The sequence below is a fragment of the Heteronotia binoei genome, chromosome 21 (assembly GCF_032191835.1).
Source record: "Heteronotia binoei isolate CCM8104 ecotype False Entrance Well chromosome 21, APGP_CSIRO_Hbin_v1, whole genome shotgun sequence".
Taxonomy (NCBI): Eukaryota; Metazoa; Chordata; class Lepidosauria; order Squamata; family Gekkonidae; genus Heteronotia; species Heteronotia binoei.
The window spans coordinates 161,805,373-161,830,338 of NC_083243.1; the positions used below are offsets into that span (position 1 = coordinate 161,805,373).

A 24,966-nucleotide genomic window follows, 5' to 3' on the forward strand; every position below is an offset into this window, starting at 1 on the left:
GTCATGATCTCATATGCTCCAGTTCTCTTCCAGACTTGCTGCAAATAATAGTTGTTGTTGTTTTGCCCCAACCATCATTCATGGTTTGTACATATTTGATTTCCAGTTCTAGTTTAGAAGGCAAGCACAAAGAATTATATTTCCAAAGAATGTCCAGTTCCAGGTTAGAAGGCAAGCACAGCTCCTGAACCTTTCAGAGGGTTCCCCCTCCTCCTCCCCACCTACCTACCTTGTTCATTGAATAGTAGGTGCAGCTGCATAACAATCCCTGGATGAGCTCCTATTTTTCTACAAAACAGCCCCTGGCTAGGAGTAACACCTTTTGGTAGCAGACTATAGAAAGAAGGAATCAGCAGCAAAAATCACAGCTTGCATCCTATGAACAAGTTCTGTGTGCCCAACATAGTCTCTGCTGCGGAGCACAGTTCATCTTCCTTAGGCCTTGAATGCAGCAGGAGCTCACAGGAGCACAGCTCCTGAACCTTGATGATGGCTCCCCTCCTCCTCCCCACCTACCTACCTTGTCCATTGAATAGTAGGTGCAGCTGCATAACAATCCCTGGATTAGGAGAGCGGGCAGCCAGCCAGCCAGCCACCAGGAGCTTTGCCACACCCCCACCAGCCCTCATTAACCCTGGAGAAGCCCACGCCACCCTTTCTCCACTTCTTATGTGATTTTGGGCAGCAGGTGGCTTGCTGGCCTTTTGACTGTGGAGGGGGGGTGGACAAGGAGAGCCCCAGGTGAGCGAGGCTTGCTTCGGCTGGCTGGATCTCTAGTCAGCCCAAGCCGGCCTCACTTGCCTGGGCTCTCCTTTCTTGCGTCAGGATGCTTTTGGCTGGTGGAAGGGTGACATATGCTAATGAGTTATGCTAATGAGCTCCACCACATATTTTTCTCTTCCGCAATCTTCACTTCATCTGCAGTTGTCTGGATCTATCCCAATATTCTTTACAACTATTACACATGTACACCCCACCCCCAGTCATACATTTCTCATACATAAATGCAAGCATTGTCTTTTGCTCCCTGCGTCCTTGAAGGAGGGTGTAGTTAAACGTCTGTTGAAAAAGCCTTTAGACAAAAAGAAACTAGCCAATTACCACATGGTATCCAATTTACTACGAATGGTAAATTTCTAGGAAAGGTAATTCCTTTTCTAAAAATTCCATTTCCAAGGTAACCGAGAAAGTGGTCACTGAAGTGGTCACTGAAGAGCTCCAGGTTTTCCTGGATAAGATGTCGGCACTTGATCTATTCAAAGTCTGGCTTCAGGCCTGGGTTTTAAACTGAGACAGCCTTTGTAGCCCTTGTGGATGATTTCCAGATTCAACTTGACAGAGGTGGTTCAGAACTGCTGATACTATGAGATCTATCAGCAGCATTTCATATAGCTGATAATTTACTCTAGTCAGCCACCTAGCTGCATTGTGGGTATACAGCACTACCTTATTGTAGTTTGCTTTGCTCCTCCAATGACAAAGTCAGAGGGTAGCTATTGGAGACAAAAGATTGACCAGGTGGCCTCTGGATTGTGGGGTTCCACAGGGGTTGACCTTGTCTCCAATGTTATTTCATACATCTATATGCACCCTCTAGTGGAACTTATCAGGAGGTTCAGGGTTGGGTGCCATCAGTATGCTGATGACAATCAGCTCTTCCTCTTGCTGGGTAAACAGCCTGAGGACACTCTCTCAGCCCTGACCCAGTGCCTGGATGCCATGGGTGGGTGGTTGAGGCACAGCTGGCTGAAGTTAAATCCAGCTAAGACTGAAGTCCTGACATAAATGAGACCTTAGGGGTAGGGAATGTTGGCTCTCCAGATGTTTTTTGCCTACAACTCTCATCAGCCCCAGCCATTGGCCATGCTGGCTGGGGCTGATGGGAGTTGTAGGCAAAAAACATCTGGAGAGCCAACGTTCCCTACCCTTCGCCAGATCATGTCAGGTTGGGCCAAGCCATGTCAGGCCAGGCCAGGCCATGTGTGTATCTATTTAAGATTAGGTAGCAGAGATATAAATTTTATAAAGAACACAGAAAAAAACAAATATATATTTTTAAAAACTTAAAACATTTAAACCATTAGCACTCATTGGTCTTAAAGATACTTTTTTTGTATTTCTCTCATGGGATCCAGGGAACTGGGCAAAGGAAGCTCTGACTCTTTCCCTCCCTCTCCAGGAAATGGGGGGGGGAGCCTCAGCCAATAGAAGGAAGAGAGGCTTGGCTCAGTAGCTCTGCTGTGCAACTGAGAGTGCCTGGTAAAGCAAGCTATTCCTCCCACCTTCCTCCCCAAGGGAGGAGCTTCAGCCAATGGAGAAAATAGAGGTTTTGCTTTGTAGCTTCTGTGCAAATGAGCAAGCCTTGCAAAGCAAGCGGTGTTGCAGAAGAAAGCGAAAGAGAGAGAAGGAAGCAGAGGACAGCCAGTTGCTTGGTGCCTGATAGGAGCCCTCCAGGGGCCTGATTTGGCCCCCAAATTGCATGTTTGACACCCCTGCTCTAAATAATCTGGGACCACCATACCTTAAGAACTGCCTCTCCTGTTACAACCCCCTGGTGGTGCCTGTGTTCCACTTCACATGGAATTCTGGTGGTGCCTGGCCCTTGGGCAGCTCATTTTAACTTCGACCAGAACATGAGCTTTTTCTGCTGTGGCCCAAACCTAGTGGAATGCTGTGTCTAATGAAACTCATGCCCTGTGGGACCTGTCTAGGCTCCGCAAGGGCTGTAAGACTCAGTTATTCCTCCAGGCATTCCATTGATTCAATTTTGATTGGCTTAGCATAAACATTTCTGTTTGTCATGCCACAGTGCCACTGTCTCAAATTACATTATAGAATGTTTATATTTTAATTTATGTTTTGTGTTTATGTTGTTAACTGCCTTGAGTACCAATTGCTGGGGGAGAGGCAGCATAAAAATAAATAAATTTATTAGCTGCTACTGCAAAGACAAGGCTAGCTCAAAGTAAACAAGTAGCTTGGTGGTACCTTTAAAAATGACAGGTCATTTGGCAATTAGAGACTTCTGCATAGGCCCAAAGCACCGCTACTATAAAAGATGCATTTAATAGAACGGCCTGTTTTTAAAGAAAGTATGTGTTTATGTTTTTACATGCATCCCTTTACTCATCCCTGAAATTAGAAACTAGAGAAGCAATTAGATTAAAAACGGTGGCTTTTAGCCGGACTAGAATGAATACCCCATTAGCCTTGAAATATGGTATTTTTTGCCAGAATCATTAGGGAGACAAGGAACATGTTATCATGGAAGAATAAAAGATATTTTGTTAACTTGCTCTCTTTAGAGAATGTTCATGTTTCTTCCCCAATTATTAGTTCATAAATCTGACTACTTGTCTCAAGAGAGATAGATGGAACCAATAAAGCAGGAATTAACAAGAACCCAAAGCATTATCTTTTCATCATATACTGTGCATATATTTCCCCACTTGACCACACAATAAGTGGGCCAACATCCAAACAAATGAGAAATAAGAGTATAGACCATAGGGTGACATGTAAATATTAAAAGGCTTTGATGCTGCTGTAGCTGGAAGAACATGGGTTCTGCTGATCTTATACAGCAGGGGTGGCCAACGGTAGCTCTCCAGATGTTTTTTGCCTATAACTCCCTATAACTATTGGCCATGCTGACTGGGGCTGATGGGAGTTGTAGGCAAAAAACATCTGGAGAGCTACCATTGACCACCCCTGCTACATGGGAGTTTTCAGAATCTTGTCACACAATTAGTAAAGCAAACACAAAGAACTTGCTCTGTCTTCTCTTAAAAACAGGGTATCAAACATTACAATTGGGCTCAAAAGCTCTCCTGTGGGGTTCAAGAGTTTCACAATTACCATGTCTTCCTTACTGGCAGGGCTGATGCCCTAGGCAAGGTCCACCCACCTGCCTCCCCCTCCGCTGACAGCCCCCCCAATTTCCTGCCCCACCACCCTGTCTGCCAGGCTGTGCCCTTCCTCCCCACCACCTGCAGGAAAAGCCAGGCCCATTCCTGGTTTTAAAAGTTTTATTAGTTTCAAATAATTGGGAATAGGGAATAGGAAGGGATGAGAAATAAAGATTACAAATCATCTTAATCTTCATAGAGAATACTTTCAAAGAATACAAGTCTACATCTGCAATACTTCCTTGAAATACATAAATTGTCACATATTGTTGTCTCTAAACTGTGTATCATCAGCATTTTGATATTTTGTATTATAAATCTTTTTGCTGAAATATCTATTAAATTTGACATTTCCAGTAAAAGCAATCTTGTAATACAGAATACAGGAAAAAGGAGACATGAGTTCACACCAGAGAATCTTAAGAGTCCTGGGTATCTAGCCAGGCATAAAATTTCAACCAATATTTTCTTGCTTCTTCCTTAGATTTCCCAGCCAACAGCTGGGATAAAAGGTCCAGCTCTGCTGTTTCCAGAATTTTTCCCACCAAGTCCATTCTTGTGGGAATTTCAATCTCTGCGCCAAAAGTAACCTGGCTGCTGTATTGAAATGTGCCAACAAATGTCTCATTTCTTTGGAATAGTCCTCAGGAAATATATTCAATAAAAATAGTTCTGGTTTGAATTGAATCTGTGTCTTCATAATCTTCTGTAGTAATTTGTGAGTCATTTTCCAGTTGTCCTTCACCACCTCACATGTCCACCACATATGATAAAAAGAACCCACCTGTTTAGCACATTTCCAACATTTGCTAGACATATTAGTATACATCTTGCACAATTTCTGTGGGGTCAAGTACCATCTATAAAACATCTTATACAAGTTTTCTTTAAAAGTTACTGACCTAGTTAATTTAATATTGCACTTCCACAATCTCTCCCATTCTTCTAATGTAATATTATGGCCCAATTTTTTCGCCCATTGGACCATACAGTCTTTTACAACTTCATCTTGAGTCTTCATCTGTAGTAGGTATACATATAGTTTGGAGATTAGCTTTTCTTGAGGGCCTAGGAAAATTTTATCAAATGGGTATTGTTCTGTATTAAAGCCTATCGTCTTGTCTTTGACATACCTAGATTCGACTTGCATTCTCAACCACCAATTCATTTTAATGTCGATGTTTTCCAACTCCTCACTGGTTTTCAGTTGATTGTCTTTTCCCAACAGGTCATCATATTTATAACTCTGGTTAGGTTTTAAAAGATTTGGATGAGTAAATGCTTCTACTGGAGAAACCCATCTTGGAATTTTTTGGTAAATTCTCGTTTTAACCATGACCATGTATGATACAAAAATTTCCAAAACCAATGGTTCTTAAAATAAGAATGTCCTTCAAGTCTTTGATACCATAAGTACGCATGCCAACCCAGAGTGAGACCATGTCCCTCTAACAGCAGTTGCCTCTTGTCATTCAATAGTATCCAGTCTCTTACCCACAGGAGCACAGAAGCTTTGTAATACAATTGCCAGTCTGGGAGGCCCATACCTGTTCTCAATTTAGAGTCTTGCAATATCTTTAGTTTGATTCTAGGTTTTTTGCCTTGCCAAATATACTTAGAGACCATCTTATTCAATTATTGAAAAACTCACTATTTAAAAATACTGGAATAGTTTGAAACAAAAATAATAACCTTGGGAGGATATTCATCTTTATTGAGGCTATTCTTCCCATTAAGGATAAATTCAAATCAAATCATGCTATTTTTCCAAGTCTTTTTTAATTTCTTTAAGCTTTAATTTTTAAGCTGCTGCACTTATTTGAGATAAGTACACCTAGATATTTGCTTCTTTTCTCATACAAAACCCCTGATTTTTGTTCAAGAGATTAGATTTGTTCCATCATCATATTCTTTATCAAAAATTTTCTTTTGTGGTTATTGATCTTCAGTCCTGCCCAATAACCAAATTGAGTGATCTTGTTTATAAGACAGTCTATTAAGTCTATTGGTTGTTCTAATATAAAAACTATATCATCTGCGAAAGCTCTCAGTTTGTATTGTTCATCTTTTATCACAACTCCCTTAATACTTGTGTCTTCGCTTATCTGGTTATTCAATATCTCTAAAGTTAAAATAAAAAGTAGTGGAGACAGTGGACAGCCTTGTCTTGTACCCTTTTGAATATTAATTGCTTCTGTTAATTCACCATCACCCTTGCTCTTTGAAGAGAGTATATTGCTTCTACTGCTCTCAAAAAATTTTCACCACCTTCCATACCTTTCAGTTGCTGCAACATAAATTGCCAACAAACATTATCGAAGGCCTTCTCAGCGTACAAACAAATTAGTGCCGATTGTTTCTCTGGGTGAGTCTCATAATATTCCAAGATATTACAAACTTTTCTAACATTATCTTTCAAGTATCTTCTAGGAAGCAATCCAGCCTGGTCTTAATGTATTGTAGACTGTAGAACTTTCTTCAATCATTGTGCCAATATTGCAGCAAAGATTTTATAATCCACATTTAAGAGAGAGATTGGACGATAGTTTTTTATATCTTTCAAATCTGCACCTTCTTTTGGAATTAAGGATATTGTAGCTTCTTGCCAAGAAGCTGGTATTTGGCCTTCATCTTGAATCTTTTCAAGGAGACGCTTAAATGGTAACAATAAAGACTCCTTATAAGCTTTGTAGAATTCTGCAGGCAATCCATCTGGACCCGGAGCTTTACCATTCTTTTGAGATGCCATTATGTCTCCAAGTTCCCTTATTGTTATTGGATCATTTAAGATTTTTTGCTGTTCTTCTGTAAATTTGTTGTTTTGGTTAATGTAGTCTTCTAAATCTGTCTTGTGAACTTGTTTATCTTCATATAATTTTTTGTAGAATTGTTCCACGATTTGACACATCTCCTGTTTTTGAGCTTTCTCTTTATTATTCTCATCTTTCAAGACTGATATTATTCTTTTGGCGTTCTCTTTCCTCATCCTATAGGCCAACCACCTTCCAGGCTTATTGGCATGCTCAAAATTTTTTTGTTTGGCATGTCTCAATTTTATCTCCATCTCCTCTGTAAATAACAATTGATGTTGTGTTTCTTTCACCTTATTTTGGAACTCCTGTCTTGTCGGTTGTATTTTTAAGTTCTTTTCAGCTTCTCCAGCTTGCAACATTAGTTTTTGAAAATTTTCAGTTCTTTCTTTCTTTTTCTTGGCACTATATCTAATTGCGAGGCCCCTAAAATATGCTTAAGCAGTATCCCAAACTACTTGCATCTTTACATCATGTGTTCTGTTCTGTTTGAAAAAGGATTCCATTTCAACCTTAGATTCCCTGAGAAATTCTTTATCTTTCAAAATTGAGGTATTTAACCTCCATGATCTTCTCATTTGTATGCCTTTGAACTTTATCATTACAGGACTGTGACCTTATATGACTCTTGTTTGAATTTCTGTCTCAACTAAATCTTTGACCAAATTTGTAGAGCCAACAAATATCAATTCTTGACCACATTTGGTGACTAGGAGAGTAATAGGTAAAGTCTTTCGAATTTGGGTATCTTGTTCTCCATACGTCAACCAAATCCAATTCTTCTGCTAGCTTCCAAAAACTTATTGGCAATTGAAGACTTTTACTTTTAATCTGTTTATGTGTTTTTTTGTCCAGTTGTGTATCAGAAACTGCATTAAAATCTCCTATTAAACAGTATTCCACATATTCCAAATTTGATCGTTCAAGATGCAAATCTTGAAAAAATTTCTCTTGTTGGTCGTTTGGGGCATAAATATTGGCCAGTAGGATTTTTTTATTGTCCACTGTGATTTCCACTAATAGGGTTCTTCCATCTTCAGAGGCACACTGCAATTGTGGGTTAAATTTATCCTTAACATATATTGCCACTTCCCTTTTCTTTTATTCATATCTGTTGCTGTGAATAAGCTACCAAGTTTCTTATTTTTTAAAAGATGTTGGTCTTTAGTTAAAATATGGGTTTCTTGTAAACAAATTATATCCATTTCCAATTTTGTCAAATATCTGAAGGTCTTCCTCCTTTTAACAGGAGAATTGAGTCCATTCACATTAATAAAAATTATTGAAGCCATTATGGATTTTTCTTATCACTATCTTTTTTATCTTTTTTTAGTCTTCTGTCTTGTCCGGTGTCTCCATGGTTCATTTGGATTCTCTTCACCAGAGCTTTCTTCTTCCTCTTCATCGTCCTTCTTTTCCTTCCCCTCTTTTTCCTTCACTCTATCCAGAAAATTTTGGGCTTTGAAAATGGAGTTTACCCTATACCTATTCTCCTGATAAGCAAAAAGAAGGCCTTCAGGCATTAGCTATATATATGGCATTTCTCTCAGGAAGCCTGCTAAAGCTTGGTATTCTCTCCTCTTTTGTCTCACTGGCCATGGTACCTCTCTTAAAATTTTCACCATTTTTCCAGTTATCATCTATAGGTTTGTCTCTTGCTTACTTCAAAATGTCATCTCTGGTCCTCTTTCTTGTAAGCTTCAAATGAACTTCACTGGGTAGTTTGTTCTGTCTCGTGAAGCTTGATGGCACTCGTCTAACTTGATCGAACTCTTCTTCCATCCTTTGAGGAGTCACCTGTAGAATTTCAGCCAAGGCTTCACTTAATATTTTCTGCAAATCTTCAGTTTTATCTTCTGGTATGTTTTGGAACCTCAGCATATAGGCAGCTTTGTCTATTTCCAACTGCAAGAGTCTGGAATCATGTATGTTCTGTTCTTTTCCCAGTTGTTCCACCTTTTGTGTATTATCTGTCACCTGGGCATCTAATACTTTTAAGGCTTTATTGGTCTCAGCTGTCTGTTTGCTGTTTTCCAGAAGCTCTTGTTTGATATCTGCCATCTGTTCTCCAATATTATCTACTTTACTAGTCAACTGTGCTATGGCAGTTAATGGAGTATTTTGCATTTCTTTCATATTTCCCTGCATGGTTGTAAATTTCCCTGGCCTAGATGCAGAGCTGGGTGAAGACATTGGTGGTTTTCCTTCTCGATTTTCTTTTTTTTTTTTTACTGTTTCTTTAAAGCCAATCGCAGCTTTATTTTCCATTCTTATTAAAGTAAATGCACTCACAGCCACCAGGTCAGTATGCTGCCTCTTTGGAGTTTGTTTTGGAACTCAATATTTCTCTTTATAACAGATAAGCTAATCTCTGCCAGGCAGTACCCTTAATATGGAATGCTTTTAAGAGGAAAACAGCCTTCTAGCTTCTATCAACAATTTGCCAGACCCCAAACTATAATAAAACTTATGATAAACAGAGGCTTTTCAGTACAACACCCTTAACCACTTAGCCAAAACAATTCAACTCACTAAAAGAAGCAATTTACTATAACAAATCTTCTGCCAATGATAGTTCAATTGAAATCCAAGTCTCCACAGGATCATCCAACTGCTTCAAGGTATAGATTTGTAATCCAGGGCTGAATGCCCTATTTATAATCCACAAGTGAGATCAAAAAATTAAAAATTAAACAAATAACCCAGGAGAAAAATAAAAAACACAAATTGGACCAGGCACTCCCCCCCCCAAAAAAAGTAGTAGCAGAAATAAGGAAGACTCCAGATTTGATAAATAAAAGGAGGAAAAATGGGAGAATAAATCCAAAGCCAAAAATATTCAAACCATATCAAAAATATTCAAACCATGAAGGAAAAAAAAGCAAAAATTAAAGGGTTATATCCATAACATCCACCATCAGAGAATTATAATCCTCTTTAAAAATTGGCACATGTGTTCTTCCTTCAACCGTTATGTTTTATAATCCAGTATACAATACCCACTAAAATTAAAAGTCTAGTTGTTCATATAAATTTGTTCAAAGCACTTCAGCCTAAGCTTCAAATTACTTCATAAGCCAGCTGTCCTTCACATTCATATATTCTTGCAAACAGCTTTCCCAAAGTAAAATCTTTTTCCAGAAGGAGGTTTAAAACAAATCAATTAAGTTCAGCCATCAAGTCTTTTCTATGTTTAAGAATTAATGTGATTCTTCTCATGCAGGAATTATAAACATCACCAGGATAGGCAGAAACTTTTAGAAGCCTTGAAAGAGAAGGAGAGAGAGTTCCCCCCCTTCTCTATCTTTGCCTCTATTTGAATTCCACTTCAGTCCCAGTTCTCCATTTTTCCTGCTTGCCAGAAACAGTGCCTCAGAGATCAGCAAGAGGAAAGAAAACTTACAGACATAATAGTGTAGATGCAGCTTGTCACTTGAGATGCAGAGTCACTTAAATCAGAAAAAGAAAAGGGAAAGTCCGGCAGTCGACCCTCAAGCCATTTAAAAATGGCAATCGAAACAGCGAGGCTAGAAGCGAGCTGGGATCAGGGGGCAGCCGCCCCTGCTGTAACCCCTGTTCAACCGCTTGAGCTCCCTGCCTTCCTGGACCCTTCCTGGGTCCCAGAGTCGAGTCACCCCTTGTGGAGGACCCCTCTGCAGTTTGATTTAGAAGCGGCTCTGGACGCGCTGGTCCGAGCCACTCCTAAAGATGTGTCACCAAAATCAGAAGTCCTCAAGCCAGGCCCATTCCTGCATGGCGACACCTGGCACCTCCTCTCATGGCTGCTCCTGCTGCCACCACTGTGCTGGCAAGGGAGTCGAAGAGGGCTGGGTGGGCAGAGTGGCCAGCCATGTGCTTGGCACAGTGCTGCGCTGGTCCTGCCCCAACCCCTGCAAGTCATGTGGGGGTGCCCTATTTGGTGCCCCTAGTTATAACCCTTCATGAGCAGTGCTGCCAGGGAAGGGCCTTGCTGCACTTTTAACCTCTTGGCTGTGCAGCTAGACAACAATAGCCCAGCATTAATAGAGGACACCGTAAAACAACTCTGTCTACCAAAGCCAGTTTTAAATTTGCCACATTTTTAGCACTGAGCCTGGGAGCTCCAAGTCCAGATGACTGGTGTTAAAGCATGCTGAACCAGATGGCAACATGTAGCATCAATTTCTTATTCATACATTTCCTGTGCAACTCCTCAGTTCCACATGATTTTCATTGTGAAAACTTCATTGTGAAGACAGAAGTATTTTATACCACCTACTATTTGATCCTTTTGAGTGGAGATTTCAGATATTACATCAGGGACCTTCTACATGAAAACAGAAGATGCTCTGCTACTTAGCCATACCCCATTTGACAACCCTACCTATGGCCTCCAGATTCTAATGTCCTGGATGGATCTCCTGATTATTGACTGGATCTTGGAAGCTCCCAATTTATTTATTAATTGAAGCAAATTTAAAAGAGATAGGATGAACACAAGATATTTAAGTTGTTTTGTATGGCCCTGACCGGGATAGCCCAGGCTAGCCTGATCTCATCTAAGTAGAGGCTAAGTAGAGATGACCTTGGCTTGTGTTTGGATGGGAGACCACCAAGGAATACCAGGGACATGACACAAAAGGCAGGCAATGGCAAACCATCTCCGGACATCTCATCTTGAAAACCCTACAGAGTTGCTATAAATGACTTTTGACCTGATGGGACTTTCCACCACCAGCAGCACGAATACAATATACGATATATTTAAGTAGTTTTATTTAACAAACAATATGTATGTTAAGAGAACAAGTACAGAAATTCTGTGCAGAATGTAAGAATGTAAGAACAGGCTGGAATGACTGTAAACAAATCTATTCAGAGATTAATTATGCTGCTAAAGTTAAAATTTCTTAAATTAAAAATACTGCTTCGGATGCTGTATGACTTTCCTAGCAGCCAGAAGATTCACTGAAGTTTCCTCAGTGAGAGTTAGAGTTACCATTTATTTGCAGAGTTGGTGTTTGAGATCAGTGCTGTATGTGACTTAGGCAAGAAAAGGACTTTGTACTTTAAATTTGGAGAACAATCAGAGACAGAGTTGGAAGTTTCTAACTGGAGCTAGTTGAAACTGGAGTGCTGCAGTATGGGGCTGTCCATAGCTACCCTGTTTCCCTGAAAATAAGACCTACCCCAAAAATAAGCCCTAGCAGGATTTCTATGCATTTGTTAAATATAAGCCCTACCCCGATAATAAGACCTAGTGATGGGCGTCGCAAAAAATTCAGGATGGAATTCCGGGTCTGGAGAGTTATGACAATGTTCAAGAATAAATGTAGATTGTTGTATCATACTTAATAAAAAATTGTATTTGAATAAATGTAGATTGTTGTATCATACTTAATAAAAAATAAGACATCCCCTGAAAATAAGCCCTAGTGTGTCTTCTTGAGAAAAAACAAATATGAGACAATGTCTTATTTCGGGGAAACACGGTATCTCAGGATCTGATGGCAGAGATAACAGCTGTGCTATATCTGCAGAAGAAGTGCTTGATTGCACTCACTTTGCTTGGCTTGCACATTTGTATCTAAAAGAAATATTACTATGTCAGCATAGACTCCAGTGCTTGTATATTAAGAGGAAACTTTGGCTTTTGATTTTATATTGATCTTGATTTGTTTTTATTATTTTTATACTTGTTATATTATTTTATCTTTTCTTGCATGCTTTAAGAATTCTACAATAAAGACGAATAGAAAAATATAAACAGACCAAAAACAACAACAAAACGCACTAAAATCTATTGCTCTATGAATAAACTATGAAAGCCACAGTTGCCTTGGGCAGTTGCTTCAAAACTGCTGGCACAATTCTAGCCTGGGAATGGTGCCAGGTTCTAGTGCTTCCCCTTTCCTCATCCCTTACAATTTAATTGTACTAACATGCAGAAGGCAAACTTATTTAAGTTTAGGCTTCTAATAATGCCTAGAAACGATCAAAGACATAGTAAAAACAATGTTACTGCATCATACACCAAATGCTGTAACTGTGAAAGCTCAGTATTTTATTCATTTATCATGTTCTTATTCGTATATCATGTTCAGGGGATACGGTTGCTGTGTCCAATTCAAGAAATATCTGGGGACTTTGGGGGTGGAGCCAGGAGACTTTGGGGTTGGAGCCAGGAGACATTAGGGGTGGAGCCAAGATCAAGGCTGTGACAAGCATAATTGAACTCCAAAGGGAGTTCTGGCCATCACATTTAAAGGGACGGCACACCTTTTCAATTCCTTCCATAGGAAATAATGAAGGATAGGAGCACCTTCTTTTAGGACTCATAGAATTGGACCCCCTGGTCCAATCTTTTTGAAACTTGGGAGGTATTTTCAGGAGAGGCACTAGATGCTGTACTGAAAATTTGGTGCCTCTATTCCATAAAACAGACCCCCCCAGAGCCACAGATACCCACAGATCAATTCTCCAAGATTTTCTATGGGAATAAATCTCCATAGGGAAGAATAGAGTTCCCAGCAGACATTTCCCTCCCCTCCCCCCGCTTTCTGATGACCCTGAATCAGGGGGAGGGCCTCCAAACTGGGGGATCCCCTGCCCACACCTGGGGATTGGCAACCCTATCAGGGGATCCAGAAATCTATATGGCTGTAAGCTAAGTGTTGTATTGCATGTTGGCACACATAGGAAAAAGATGGTCAGTATTTCAGTTAACAAAAGAACACACTCATTAATTTCATTGTCCTGAGAGAAAGTCTGATTTCTGGAAACTTTGAAAAAAATAAATGTGTATTCTGGGGAGGAGGAATGGAAAATTTTACAGAAAACATTATTACGGCCTTTCCAAACAATATCTCAGTTCTTTCACTTATGATAATGCTAGGGAGATAATGAAACAGAGAATATTGGACATTGTCAGACAAAACGACCCCAATAGCACAACCAAACGGCGAGCTCTGACAGAACCAATCAACAGGGTGACCTCGATACCCTACCAGTAGCCAAAAATTGCAACTCCTTAAGAATCTTCTTAGCGATAGGAACCCTGAGGTTACATACAAATTAGCAAAATTTGGCTGGCTTGCCACAAGAATAAGGAAATGGCTAAACACCTTTGCCAATCTGTTGGCTGTAACTGCCATGTTTTGTTATATTTGTAGTTTTGTAACAGTATTTTATGCCTTTTATGTATGATTTTATGGACAATCAGTTTTAATTTTGTATGATTTTACTGCTTTAAATGCTGGCTTAGGCAGTGAATAAATAATTTATTTATTAAGGGAAGAAACAAAGAGGGTTTTAGTTCATCCTTGGTTTTAACATTAATTTTACATCTTCAGTGTCAGTGTCTTGTTTGGGCTCTCATATATTTAATAGACATTCCCTGCAGCTTCTGGGTGGATGTATGGAACCTGAGCTGGCTCAGGGAAAGTTGAACACAACTCTTTACAAAAAATGAATGTGTAGTTTGGCCCTAACTAGGGGAGAAGAATGTAAGAGTATATTGAATTTTACTTCTAGCTTCTTACCTCACAGATGTAAGTACACTGTTGTTCAGTTTCAGATGTTTTAAGTTAGGGAGATAAACACCTATAAGACCAGGAAAGGAAAATAACAATTTGTAGCTACAATGAGATCAACATAATGTTTGTAAAGCCCTCTCATTCTTTCCGAACTGTGACATAAGAAATATACATAGTAACAAGTCTGCCTAAAGTAAGTGTATTCCCTTACATTTTCGCCTCTAGAAACTGGCATTTTTAAAGGTATGTTCCATCTGGATATAATAAAAAACCCAGAATTTAGTCAAGCCATACTTTATAAACTAGTTTCTTGCAACATTTAAATACAGCCAATGTATCCATACCTGCTTCTAAATGAGACAGATTGTTTTCCCCCCAGACAGCTAAAGAAGGTTTGAAAGAATTGTAGCTCATGGTGTAAACATTTGTTCCACTTCCACTTCTGATCAAATAGGTTTTGTATTACTCCAAGGCCCTGTGAAATCCCCTTCACCAGAGGCAACAGTGGGCCAAAAGAGGTATATAAGTTTTGTGTTCTTAACTTTTCCGTTACTGAGCTTATTAAACACCCTTGTACTGAGTCGGATTTTTAAGATAACTTTCTAAAAGCTGACCTCTTAATTTTATGTTATGTCATTTTTTTACCCCATCCACATCTAAGGGCGTTCACATGTTCCAAATCCACAGAATGAATGTTAATAGATAGGCATCTAGAGTTCAGTGCTGGGAATTCAATTCCCAAGTGTTATGGGCCCCAATTCAGATCAGCATTGCAACACATTGAAAGCAGGCATATTAGCCTTCCCCAACCCCATTTTCCCAACCTAAAACATCCTCAGGAACTCTGTTTGCCCCACTGGGGAAGTTTACATGTACCAATCAGTAGATAAAAGTTTCTCCAGTGAGGCAAGTAGTGGTTCCCCAGGGCTATTTCAGTTAGGCTTAAGCTCCCTCTCTCCATGCTCTATAATCCTGATCTGAATTGGGTCCCCATTGCCCTAGGAATTGAGTTCCCAAAATGGAACTCCAGGCAAACATTTCATCCAAAGTCTTGGTGATGGTCTCATATCTGTCACATGGACTTTTTGTACTGCGTGAATCAGCCCTATGTGGAACTGGGAAAGATTTTGAGCTTACAATGCTCTTAGCTCTGTCCATAGGAGGAGCCAATTCAAATAAACTGGATAAATTATGACTACTTAAATAAAGCATCAACTCCTGTATACTAAGCATTCTTTCAATGCAGTCAACAGTAATTACTGCTAAACAAGGTTTATAAGAGCTAATTTCTAGGACATAGCCAGTATTAGAAAGCACACATTTATGGTTACAGAATGAAGCAGTACTAAAAATAACAGAATGACAGGGGTGATGAGTGTCAAGTATTTTCCTGAGCAAATATAAAACAAAGATTGTTTTTCTCTATCAAAAATGTTCCAAAACCACTTTCTGCTTTTAAAGTGCTTCCTCAGCCATAGAAGAAGACAGATTCAGGCACCCAATCAACTTAGTGTGTCTGCCAGGAGGCAAAAATCAAATAAGGGTAGACTGTCAGTAACTTGATTTGTGGCTACTGTCTAAAGAAACCTGGTAGCATTATAAAGCTATTACCAACCATTACTTTCTAAGAGTTTCCTTGCCATGAACACAGTTCCACATTTGTCTGCATTCAGAAATGAAGAACTTTAAAAACCTAGCTCCTTATTATTAAGAGTCAACTAGTAAAGGCCAGATCAATTGTTTCTTACCAAAGTTTCCTAGGCTGTTCTCTCTTGTGTCAACACGCATCTCTAGGGCCCTCACTTGTCGCAGATCATCCAGTCCTGTCAGTGCTTGCTGCAACAGGAAACAAAAAGTAAGAATGAACTAGGGCAAAATGGGAAGCTACAAGGTCCATGGGGGAAAACACCATAGTACCTCTCACATCTTTATACTCTGCTTCTCAGTCCTGAAGCGTCTTACAGCACTATCTTTGGCATGTATACTCAAGAGTAAAATACACTGTGTTCAGTGAGATTTACTCCTAGACAGTTGGCCCTCTGTCAGGGGGCACTCTGAGGAAGCCTACCCTTAATATCACAGGCCTGGCTTTGGGCAGGGGCATGAACAGTGCCGTACAGGCTCCAAGCAGCTGCTCTACCTCTAACCTCCCCTTTACTGACTGACTTGTTAAGGGAGGGGACTTCACTGGCTCAGCCTGCCTTGTTTGCTCATTTTTGATTTGGAGTTGGAAGTAAGCAGTGAAGTGGCTAAGTTTGCGGATGACACTAAATTGTTCAGGGTGGTGAGAATTAGAGAGGATTGTGAGGCACTCCAAAGGGATCTGTTGAGGCTGGGTGAGTGGGTGTCAACATAGCAAATGAGGTTCAATGTGGTCAAGTGCAAAGTAATGCACATTGAGGCCAAAAATTCTAACTATAAATACAAGTTGATGGGGTGTGAACTGGCGGACACTGACCAAGAGAGAGATCTTGGAGTCATGGTAGATAACTCACTGAAAATGTCGAGACAGTGTGCAATTGCAATTAAAAAAGCCAACCCTATGCTGGGGATTATTAGGAAGGGAATTGAAAACGAATTAGCCAGTATCATAATGCCCCTGTAGAAAGCAATGGTGCAGCCTCCTTTGGAATACTGTGTACAATTCTGATTACCACACCTCAAAAAAGATATTATAGCACTGGAAAAAGGCCAGAAAAGGGCAACTAGAATGATTAAAGGGTTGGAACACTTTCCCTATGAAGAAAGGTTAAAGTGCTTGGGGATCTTTTGCTTAAAGAAATGTTGACTGAGGGTTGACATAATAGAGGTTTACAAGATTATATGGGATAGAGAAGGTAGAGAAAGAAGTACTTTTCTATTTTTCTCACAGTACAAGAACTCATGGGGACTCAATGAAATTGCTGAGCAGTCAGGTTAGAATGGATAAAAGGAAGTACTTCTTCACCCAAGGAGTGATTAACATATGGAATTCACTGCCACAGAAGGTGGTGGCAGCTACATGCATAGACGGCTTCAGGAGGGGACTGGATAAATAAATGGAGCAGAGGTCTATCAGTGGCTATTAGCCACAGCATATTGTTCAAACTCTATCTGGAGCAAGTGATGCTCTGTATTCTTGGTGCTTGGAAGGGGCAACAGTGGGAGAGCTTCTAATGTCCTGACCCACTGGTGGACCTCCTGATGACACCTAGTTTTTTGGCCACTGTGTGACCTATCAAGCTTCTATGCTGGAGTGGGAATTCAAACCTGGATCTCCAAGACCCCAGTCCAATACTTTAACCACTACACCATTCTGGCTCTTACTATGCTGAGCAGAATCCCTCCAGTTCACATTCCCCCTGATAGGTACAAGGAATCCATCTGCCTCAACAGTATTCCAGATAATCAAGTGCAGGCTTTTAGATATTCAATTCCAGCACCTGACTGAGGCAGCAAGGAAAACTTGCTCTCCTATAGATCTAATTTTTAATGGACTAATTCCAATCAATTAGATTCATGATCATCTGTCAGCATTAGGAAAGTCAAAGAGTTGAATCAGAGTTAAACAAAAGGCGAAGTCAAAACCTAACTGTGAGAAGTCAAAACCTAATTGTGAGAAGCCAAAACCTAATTGTCTGAGTTTCTAACAACATCTGGCTGGTTTTGAGACAAATCGCAGCATGTGGTACACAGGAAAACCAAGGAATGTTTTTATAAAAAAAGAGATTGTAGCCCCTCAACAGAAGGGTTGATTGCATTTATCCATGTATGAGCTCCATATAGGAACTGTGGCCTGGATTTGGCATTAAAGGCTTTTAGAGCCATAGGAACATACTTATTGGCTCTCAAATAAAAGAAATGGCTGATGGCAGCAGCACTGTTCCTTGTTAAGTCGGTGGCATAATTATGATATGTAGCCCAGTTCCCATTATAATAAAAGTTGATCCCCTGATATTTGAAAGATTTAACCTGCTCGATGGGGTTTCCCTGAATTGTCCATACATGCTGTTCCAAGATTTAGTGAATACTAGGATCTTTGTTTTCATATAGTTCAGAGTTAGTCTGTTGTTATCACAGTAAACCAAGCATTGATATAAAAGACACCTCAGACCAATTTGAGAGCATGAAAGTAGGACAGCATCGTACACATATAAAAGAATTGGAATATGGCTTTGTGCAATTTTAGAGAAATGTCCATCCATATCGGATAAAACTGGGGCCAGGTCATTTAGAAACAGATTGAACAATGAAGGGGCAAGAATGCAGCCCTGTTTTACACCTTTGCGTGATGGAATTTTTGGGTTAAATTTCCCAGAAGATTAAATTTGACCTGATAACAAGTGTCTATATAAAGTTTTTGGAAAAGAAAAAGTAATCTGGGCTCCATATTCATTCTGGCCATCTTATCCCATAAGAGATCTCTTAGAATTGAATCAAACGCTGCTTTAAGGTCTAAAAAGGCAGCAAAGAACTTATTACCAGGTTTCCCACCATATTTAGCAACTAAGTGTGACAGTACTATACAATGATCCAGTGTAGATTTTCCGTGGCAAAACCCCAATTGTTCTTGACCTAGTATGCTATGGTCACTCATCCATTCTAGTTTAGTTAGGAGAAGCTTAGCATAAAGCTTCAAGACTACTGATAAAAGACTAATTAGTCTCTTGTTATTGGGTAAAGAAGAATCACCCTTTTTAAAGATACAAATGATGATTGCATTGGTCCATGGCTTTGACATTATTCCACTATTTATCATAGTGAACAAAACAGCCAAAGGAGGGGCCCACCATTCTGGGAGGAACTTTAATAATTCTGGAGTAATCATCTTTTGATTTAAGATGTGTGATCAAAGTAATGATATCCTCTGGAGATCCAGGTGGCCATTTAGGCAGCCAGGGATGCCAGATTCAGTGGAGTTAGAAAAACTAGCAGCACCTTCATTGAAAAGGTTGAAAAAATACAAAACCCAGGATGAATTGATGGTTATGAAATTGATTTTGCCCATGAGATGCCAGAGATTACAGCCCAAAATTTCTCATTGTCATTTGACCTAACTGCCTTAATCAACAATTCCGACTGGGCCCTAGCATATTGGAGCTTCTTGGCCTTGACTAGATGAGATAACTGTTGTCTAATAATACAATATTCTTTCAGAAAAGGTTTTATTTGGCTCTGAAAGCAGTGATAAATAGAGTGAAGAGTAGACTTCAGATGTAAACACTATTAGTTGTACCAAGGATTATATTTGGGATATTTGAGGATCAACATAGGAACAGGATTGAGAAATGAAATACAGTTTGAAACTAGAGTGCCAAATAAGGATATTATTTCTGTTGGATTTAAGGAGGTTATAAGTGAGGAACACAGGTTCTTTAATACTTGCTTGGTAACTAATCACTGAGCTCTCTCTTTAAGATTGTGTGACCAGATGAATCTGGGAAGGGACTCAGATGATGAGATGCTATTCCCCAGAGATGTCACCAACATGAGAACCATTCAAAATCAATTTATCCAACTGTATACAAAATTTAGTAAGGGATATGCTTGCCTGATTAATATCGATTTCTTTAGAAGACCTATGAAAACTTAAAAAAAATGGAGGGAGGGAGTCCTGATAACCTCTTATTCAATATAAGATACCATCATATTATGGTGATGTTCCAACCAGAAAAACAAAACTATTCCAAATTATCTTAAAATTGTCTTTTTTCTTCTTCTCTGAATTAATCTCGTTTGTTAATTTTTTTTCAAGTGTCGCTATATTCCTTAATTTAGTGCACTACCTATCAAAGGAAATCCCTTTAGCATTCTTCCAACACTGAGCTATAGACATCCTAGCTGCTACTAAAAGAAAGTTGATAAGTTTTTTGTCTACATTGGATGTTTCATTGATAAATAAATTGTGGAGCACTAGTTCAATAGTAGGTTTTATCTGTTCCCAGGTTATTTTAGCAATCTCTGCAATTATTGATTTAAAAAAAATACTATAACTGGACAAGATCACCACATATGAATAAACGTCCCTAGTTCACTGCTACCTCTCCAACAATTTTTACTGTCTATTTTCATTAAGTGAGTTAGTGTAACTGGAGTAAAATGAAATGCATTCCTGTGTGAATTGCCCAGCACTTGGAAACACAAGTGTTAACCCCTCCTACATGTTCCATCTGGTCACGGTCTTCTGATAACACCTTACCTCTTAAGAACTATGTATTATTTTGGTTAGGCTAGAGAGTAATGACTAGTAATGGAGAGCCAGTTTGGTGTAGTGGTTAAGTGTGCGGACTCTTATCTGGGAGAACTGGGTTTGATTCCCCACTCCTCCACTTGCACCTACTGGAATGGCCTTGGGTCAACCATAGCTCTGGCAGAGGTTGTCCTTGAAAGGGAAGTTGCTGTGAGAGCCCTCTCCAGCCCCACCCACCTCACAGGGTGTTTGTTGTGGGGGAGGAAGGTAAAGGAGATTGTGAGCCGCTCTGAGACTCTTCAGAGTGGAGGGCGGGATAGAAATCCAATATCTTATTATTATTATTATTATTATTATTATTATTATTATTATTATTATTATTATTATCATTATTATTATTATTGCTTAGGCTAGAATGTTTGGGTAGTGAAGGGGGGGAGGGATTTCAGGGCTATTTTAAAACTGCTTGCATAGTGGTAGTTATTCCTGGCAATACCCTGGAGTGGGAAAGAATGCTGGTAACAAATCAGTAATAAAGCTTCATCTATATTCCTAGAACAGAAATCTACCTGAGTGTTACTTGACAATCTTACAGTAATTCTGCCCTTAGTTCACATAAACTCAGTTATCTAGTTGAGACGACCGTAAGCCTTACATAGTGTGGGAGTATATCCCCCCTTCAGTTTTTTATTAAACCCATTACCATGACAATTATGAAGTATTCCTTGCAAATTAACATTCATGTCCCTATTATTTTTATAGATGAGGAAAATCTTCCCAATTTCCTTAAAATCTTGTGAGCAAAATCTAATTGGCCATTATTTGAGAAATATAGTGATGCAAGGGTAACTATTTAGGATGCTCCAAGTGTACCTTCCACAAAAATCTACCCTTAGGGTCTCTCAAAATCCTTTTGGGTTTAAAACCAAACTTCCTGGGTTTTGTTCAAGTATCTACCTTGATTAAGAGTGTTGCCCAACTCCAAATTATGTACTAAGACACCATAACAAATCAAACAAATTATAGTGTAGAATCCCAGCAACCACAATTTGTTGAGCACTCTGCAGACATCACATTAAACCAGAGGTTAATCAAATAAATGGTGTTTTATCATGACATTTCAGTGGATTAGACCTGAGTGGATTAGAACTATTTTCCACTGTTCATAAAATCAAATAGGCTGTGATCTAAGATATCATAGCTGTCTTTTTATTTAAAGTACCCAAACCAAGAATCAGAAACTGTAGGTATTATAGCTTCCTAACAAGAAGCTGAAAAAATAACATAGCCCCCTGGGCTACTCTAAACTGCCATAAATTAAATGGACCTTTCCTACAACTGGAGAATACTGAAGCGCTGCAACCTTTTTTCCAGGATTCTTTGCTAATCCAAATTGTAATGAGATGCCAAAGATTAAACCCTATGCCTCCTAAAGATTCCTTTATGATAATGGATTCAGCATCTGTTTCAGTTGTTTTGCCACAGCAAGGAAATCCAAATAAGCAGAAATAACATATGGATCATATTCAGTATGAAAGAAGACATATTTTTGACTAAGACTATATTGCACTGACCCTGGACTGCTTTAGAACAGTCAGAAAGCCTATTAAACGATTCTGAATCTTCACCATTCAATGTAGCAATATCTGTGGGTTCCAGAGGGTTCCAATAAATTTATTGTTAAAAGGGAGGGAGAGCATCTTATTCTACAGAATACATTTACAAGCTTCATAATAAATCCTCAACCATTTTCTGTGAGAAGCAAATTCACAGTGTGCCTCAATTTTTCATTTCTAGGCTTAAAAGCTAGAACTTTCCTGTCCCTAAAAATTACTTTGATTATGAAATCAAGGAACTTGTCAGCACCATTGGATACATTACAGAAGGGATTTACTTCTCTTTCTCTGTTTTTGGAATGTGAATAGGAAGATGAATACTTCTAAAGACAAAAGATGAGGATGTTGTTACAATAAACCAATTAAAACTCTTAGAAGAGGAAAACTGTATTTATATTCAAAAAACAGTGGTATAGTTGAGCTCCAATGAAAAGGTTCTATACTGCAGGTATAAATTCTGCTATATATTTTAAAATTCAAAGAGAAGGATTTTGGAGTAGAGTTCCCTCAAATAATGTCATTGAGCAAGCATGTTCCCACAGGGAACTGTTCTCTCTAAGGGCATGATGTTTGGCACAATGTAAACTCTTGAGCAAACTGGAATGTTTTCATTTTCCTATGCCTTACAAGAGATTCAAATGCCACAGTCCACAAACCTCTAGAGAGTTGTTCTGTTATAGTGGTCTGAGTATCAGACTAGGATTTGAAAAACCCAGGTTCAGATCTCTACTTTGCTACAGAAGCTCATTGAGCGAACTTGGGCCAGTCATTCTCCTTCAGGTAACCTATAAACAGGATTGTTGTTATGACGATACAATGGAAGAGGGTCCACATTAGGAAGAAAATAGGTTGTTACCATGTGTACTCTCCTTTATGTATATCCTTAGGCACATGTGGACTCTCCAACTTGGGTTTGGGACACTCATCCAGAGATATGACCAGTTTGGCAGAATTTAAGCTTAATGTTAAGATGACACTTCTTCCACTTACACAGTCTGGCTACCCTGAAAAATGACACTTGCCAATTAGGGGAACTAGAATGTATGATTTAGGAATCTTAACCTGGATAGATTCTGGTGGGTAGGTATGTTGGTCTGAAGCAACAGAACAAAGTTTGAGTCCAGTAGCATCTTTAAGACCAACAGAGCTTAATTCTGGGTATAAGCTTTTGTGTGCACACACAATTTTGGTATCTGAAGAATTGTGCATGAACACAAAAGCTTATACCCAGAATTTGCCTGGATGGTTCACAAGCAAGCTTTATTAGGCTATTGGTAACAAAACCTGATTGTTGCCAAAACAAGGCTGAGATTTTATTTAAAGAAATACAGGTGCTTATATGTGTGTGTGCATCAATGTCACCCCCATCTTTAAAAAGCGTTCCAGAGGAGATCCGGAAAACTACAGGCCAGTCAGTCTAACTTCAATACCAGGAAAGTCGGTAGAAACCATTATCAAGGACAGAATGAGTAGGCACATTGCTTAACACGAATTATTGAGGAAGACTCAGCATGGGTTCTGTAAGGGAAGATCTTGCCTCACTAACCTGTTACAGTTCTTTGAGGGGGTGAACAAACATGTGGACAAAGGAGACCCAGCAGATATTGTTTACCTTGACTTCCAGAAAGCTTTTGATAAAGTTCCTCATCAAAGGCTCCTTAGTAAGCTCGAAAGTCATAGAGTAAGAGGACAGGTCCTCTTGTGGACCAAAACCGGCTAATTAATAGGAAGCAGAGAGTGAGTATAAATGGGCAGTCTTCGCAGTGGAGGACGGTAAGCAGTGGAGTGCCGCAGGGCTCGGTACTGGGTCCCATGCTCTTTAACTTGTTCATAAATGATTTGGAGTTGAGAGTAAGCAGTGAAGTGGCCAAGTTTGCAGATGACACTAAATTGTTCAGGGTGGTGAGAACCAGAGAGGATTGTGAGGCACTCCAAAGGGATCTGTTGAGGCTGGGTGAGTGGATGTCAACGTGGCAGATAAGGTTCAATCTGGCCAAGTGCAAAGTAATGCACACTGGGGCCAAGAATCCTAGCAACAAATACAAGTTGATAGGGTGTGAACTGGCAGAGACTGACCAAGAGATCTTGGGGTCGTGGTAGATAACTCGCTGAAAATGTCAAGACAGTGTACGATTGCAATAAAAAGGCCAACGCCATGCTGGGAATTATTAGGAAGGGAATTGAAAACAAATCAGCCAGTATCATAATGCCCTTGTATAAATCGATGGTGCAGTCTCATTTGGAATACTGTGTGCAATTCTGGTCACCGCACCTCAAAAAGGATATTATAACATTGGAAAAAGTCCAGAAAAGGGCAACTAGAATGATTAAAGGTATGGAACACTTTCCGTAAGAAGAAAGGTTAAAACGCTTGGGGCTCTTTAGCTTGGAGAAACGTCGACTGCGGGGTGACATGATAGAGGTTTACAAGGTTATGCATGGGATGGAGAAGATAGAGAAAGAAGTACTTTTCTCCCTTTCTCACAATACAAGAACTCGTGGACATTCAATGAAATTGCTGAGCAGTCGGGTTAGAATGGATAAAAGGAGGTACTTCTTCACCCAAAAGCTGATTAACATGTGGAATTCACTGCCACAGGAAGTGGTGGCAGCTACAAGCATAGCCATCTTCAAGAGGAGGTAGATAAAAATATGGAGCAGAGGTCCATCAGTGGCTATTAGCCACAGTGTGTATATATATGTATATATAAAATTTTTGGCTACTGTGTGACACAGAGTGTTGGACTGGATGGGCCATTGGCCTGATCCAACATGGCTTCTCTTATGTTCTTATCAAGTGCCATCAGATTGCAGATGACTCATGGTAAGATGCATGGTAAGAGTCAACATGCAGATGACTCATGGTAAGATTTTCAAAGCAAGAGACTAACAGAGGTAGTTTGCCAATGCCTTCCTCTGCACTGCAACCTTGGAATTCCTTGATAGTCT

General features: G+C 39.5%; 1 protein-coding gene across 1 annotated transcript in view; it reads right to left on the reverse strand.

Annotated features, from left to right (window-relative positions):
- Window positions 1–24,966, reverse strand: part of LRRC56 (leucine rich repeat containing 56) — an 84,996-nt gene that overhangs the window by 45,654 nt on the left and 14,376 nt on the right. Inside the window, exons 3-4 of the mRNA XM_060262846.1 lie at window positions 15,981–16,068; window positions 14,239–14,299 (exon numbers count right to left, since the gene is read on the reverse strand). Coding sequence (XP_060118829.1) covers window positions 14,239–14,299; window positions 15,981–16,068 — 149 coding nt within the window. The remainder of the gene's footprint in view (window positions 1–14,238; window positions 14,300–15,980; window positions 16,069–24,966) is intronic.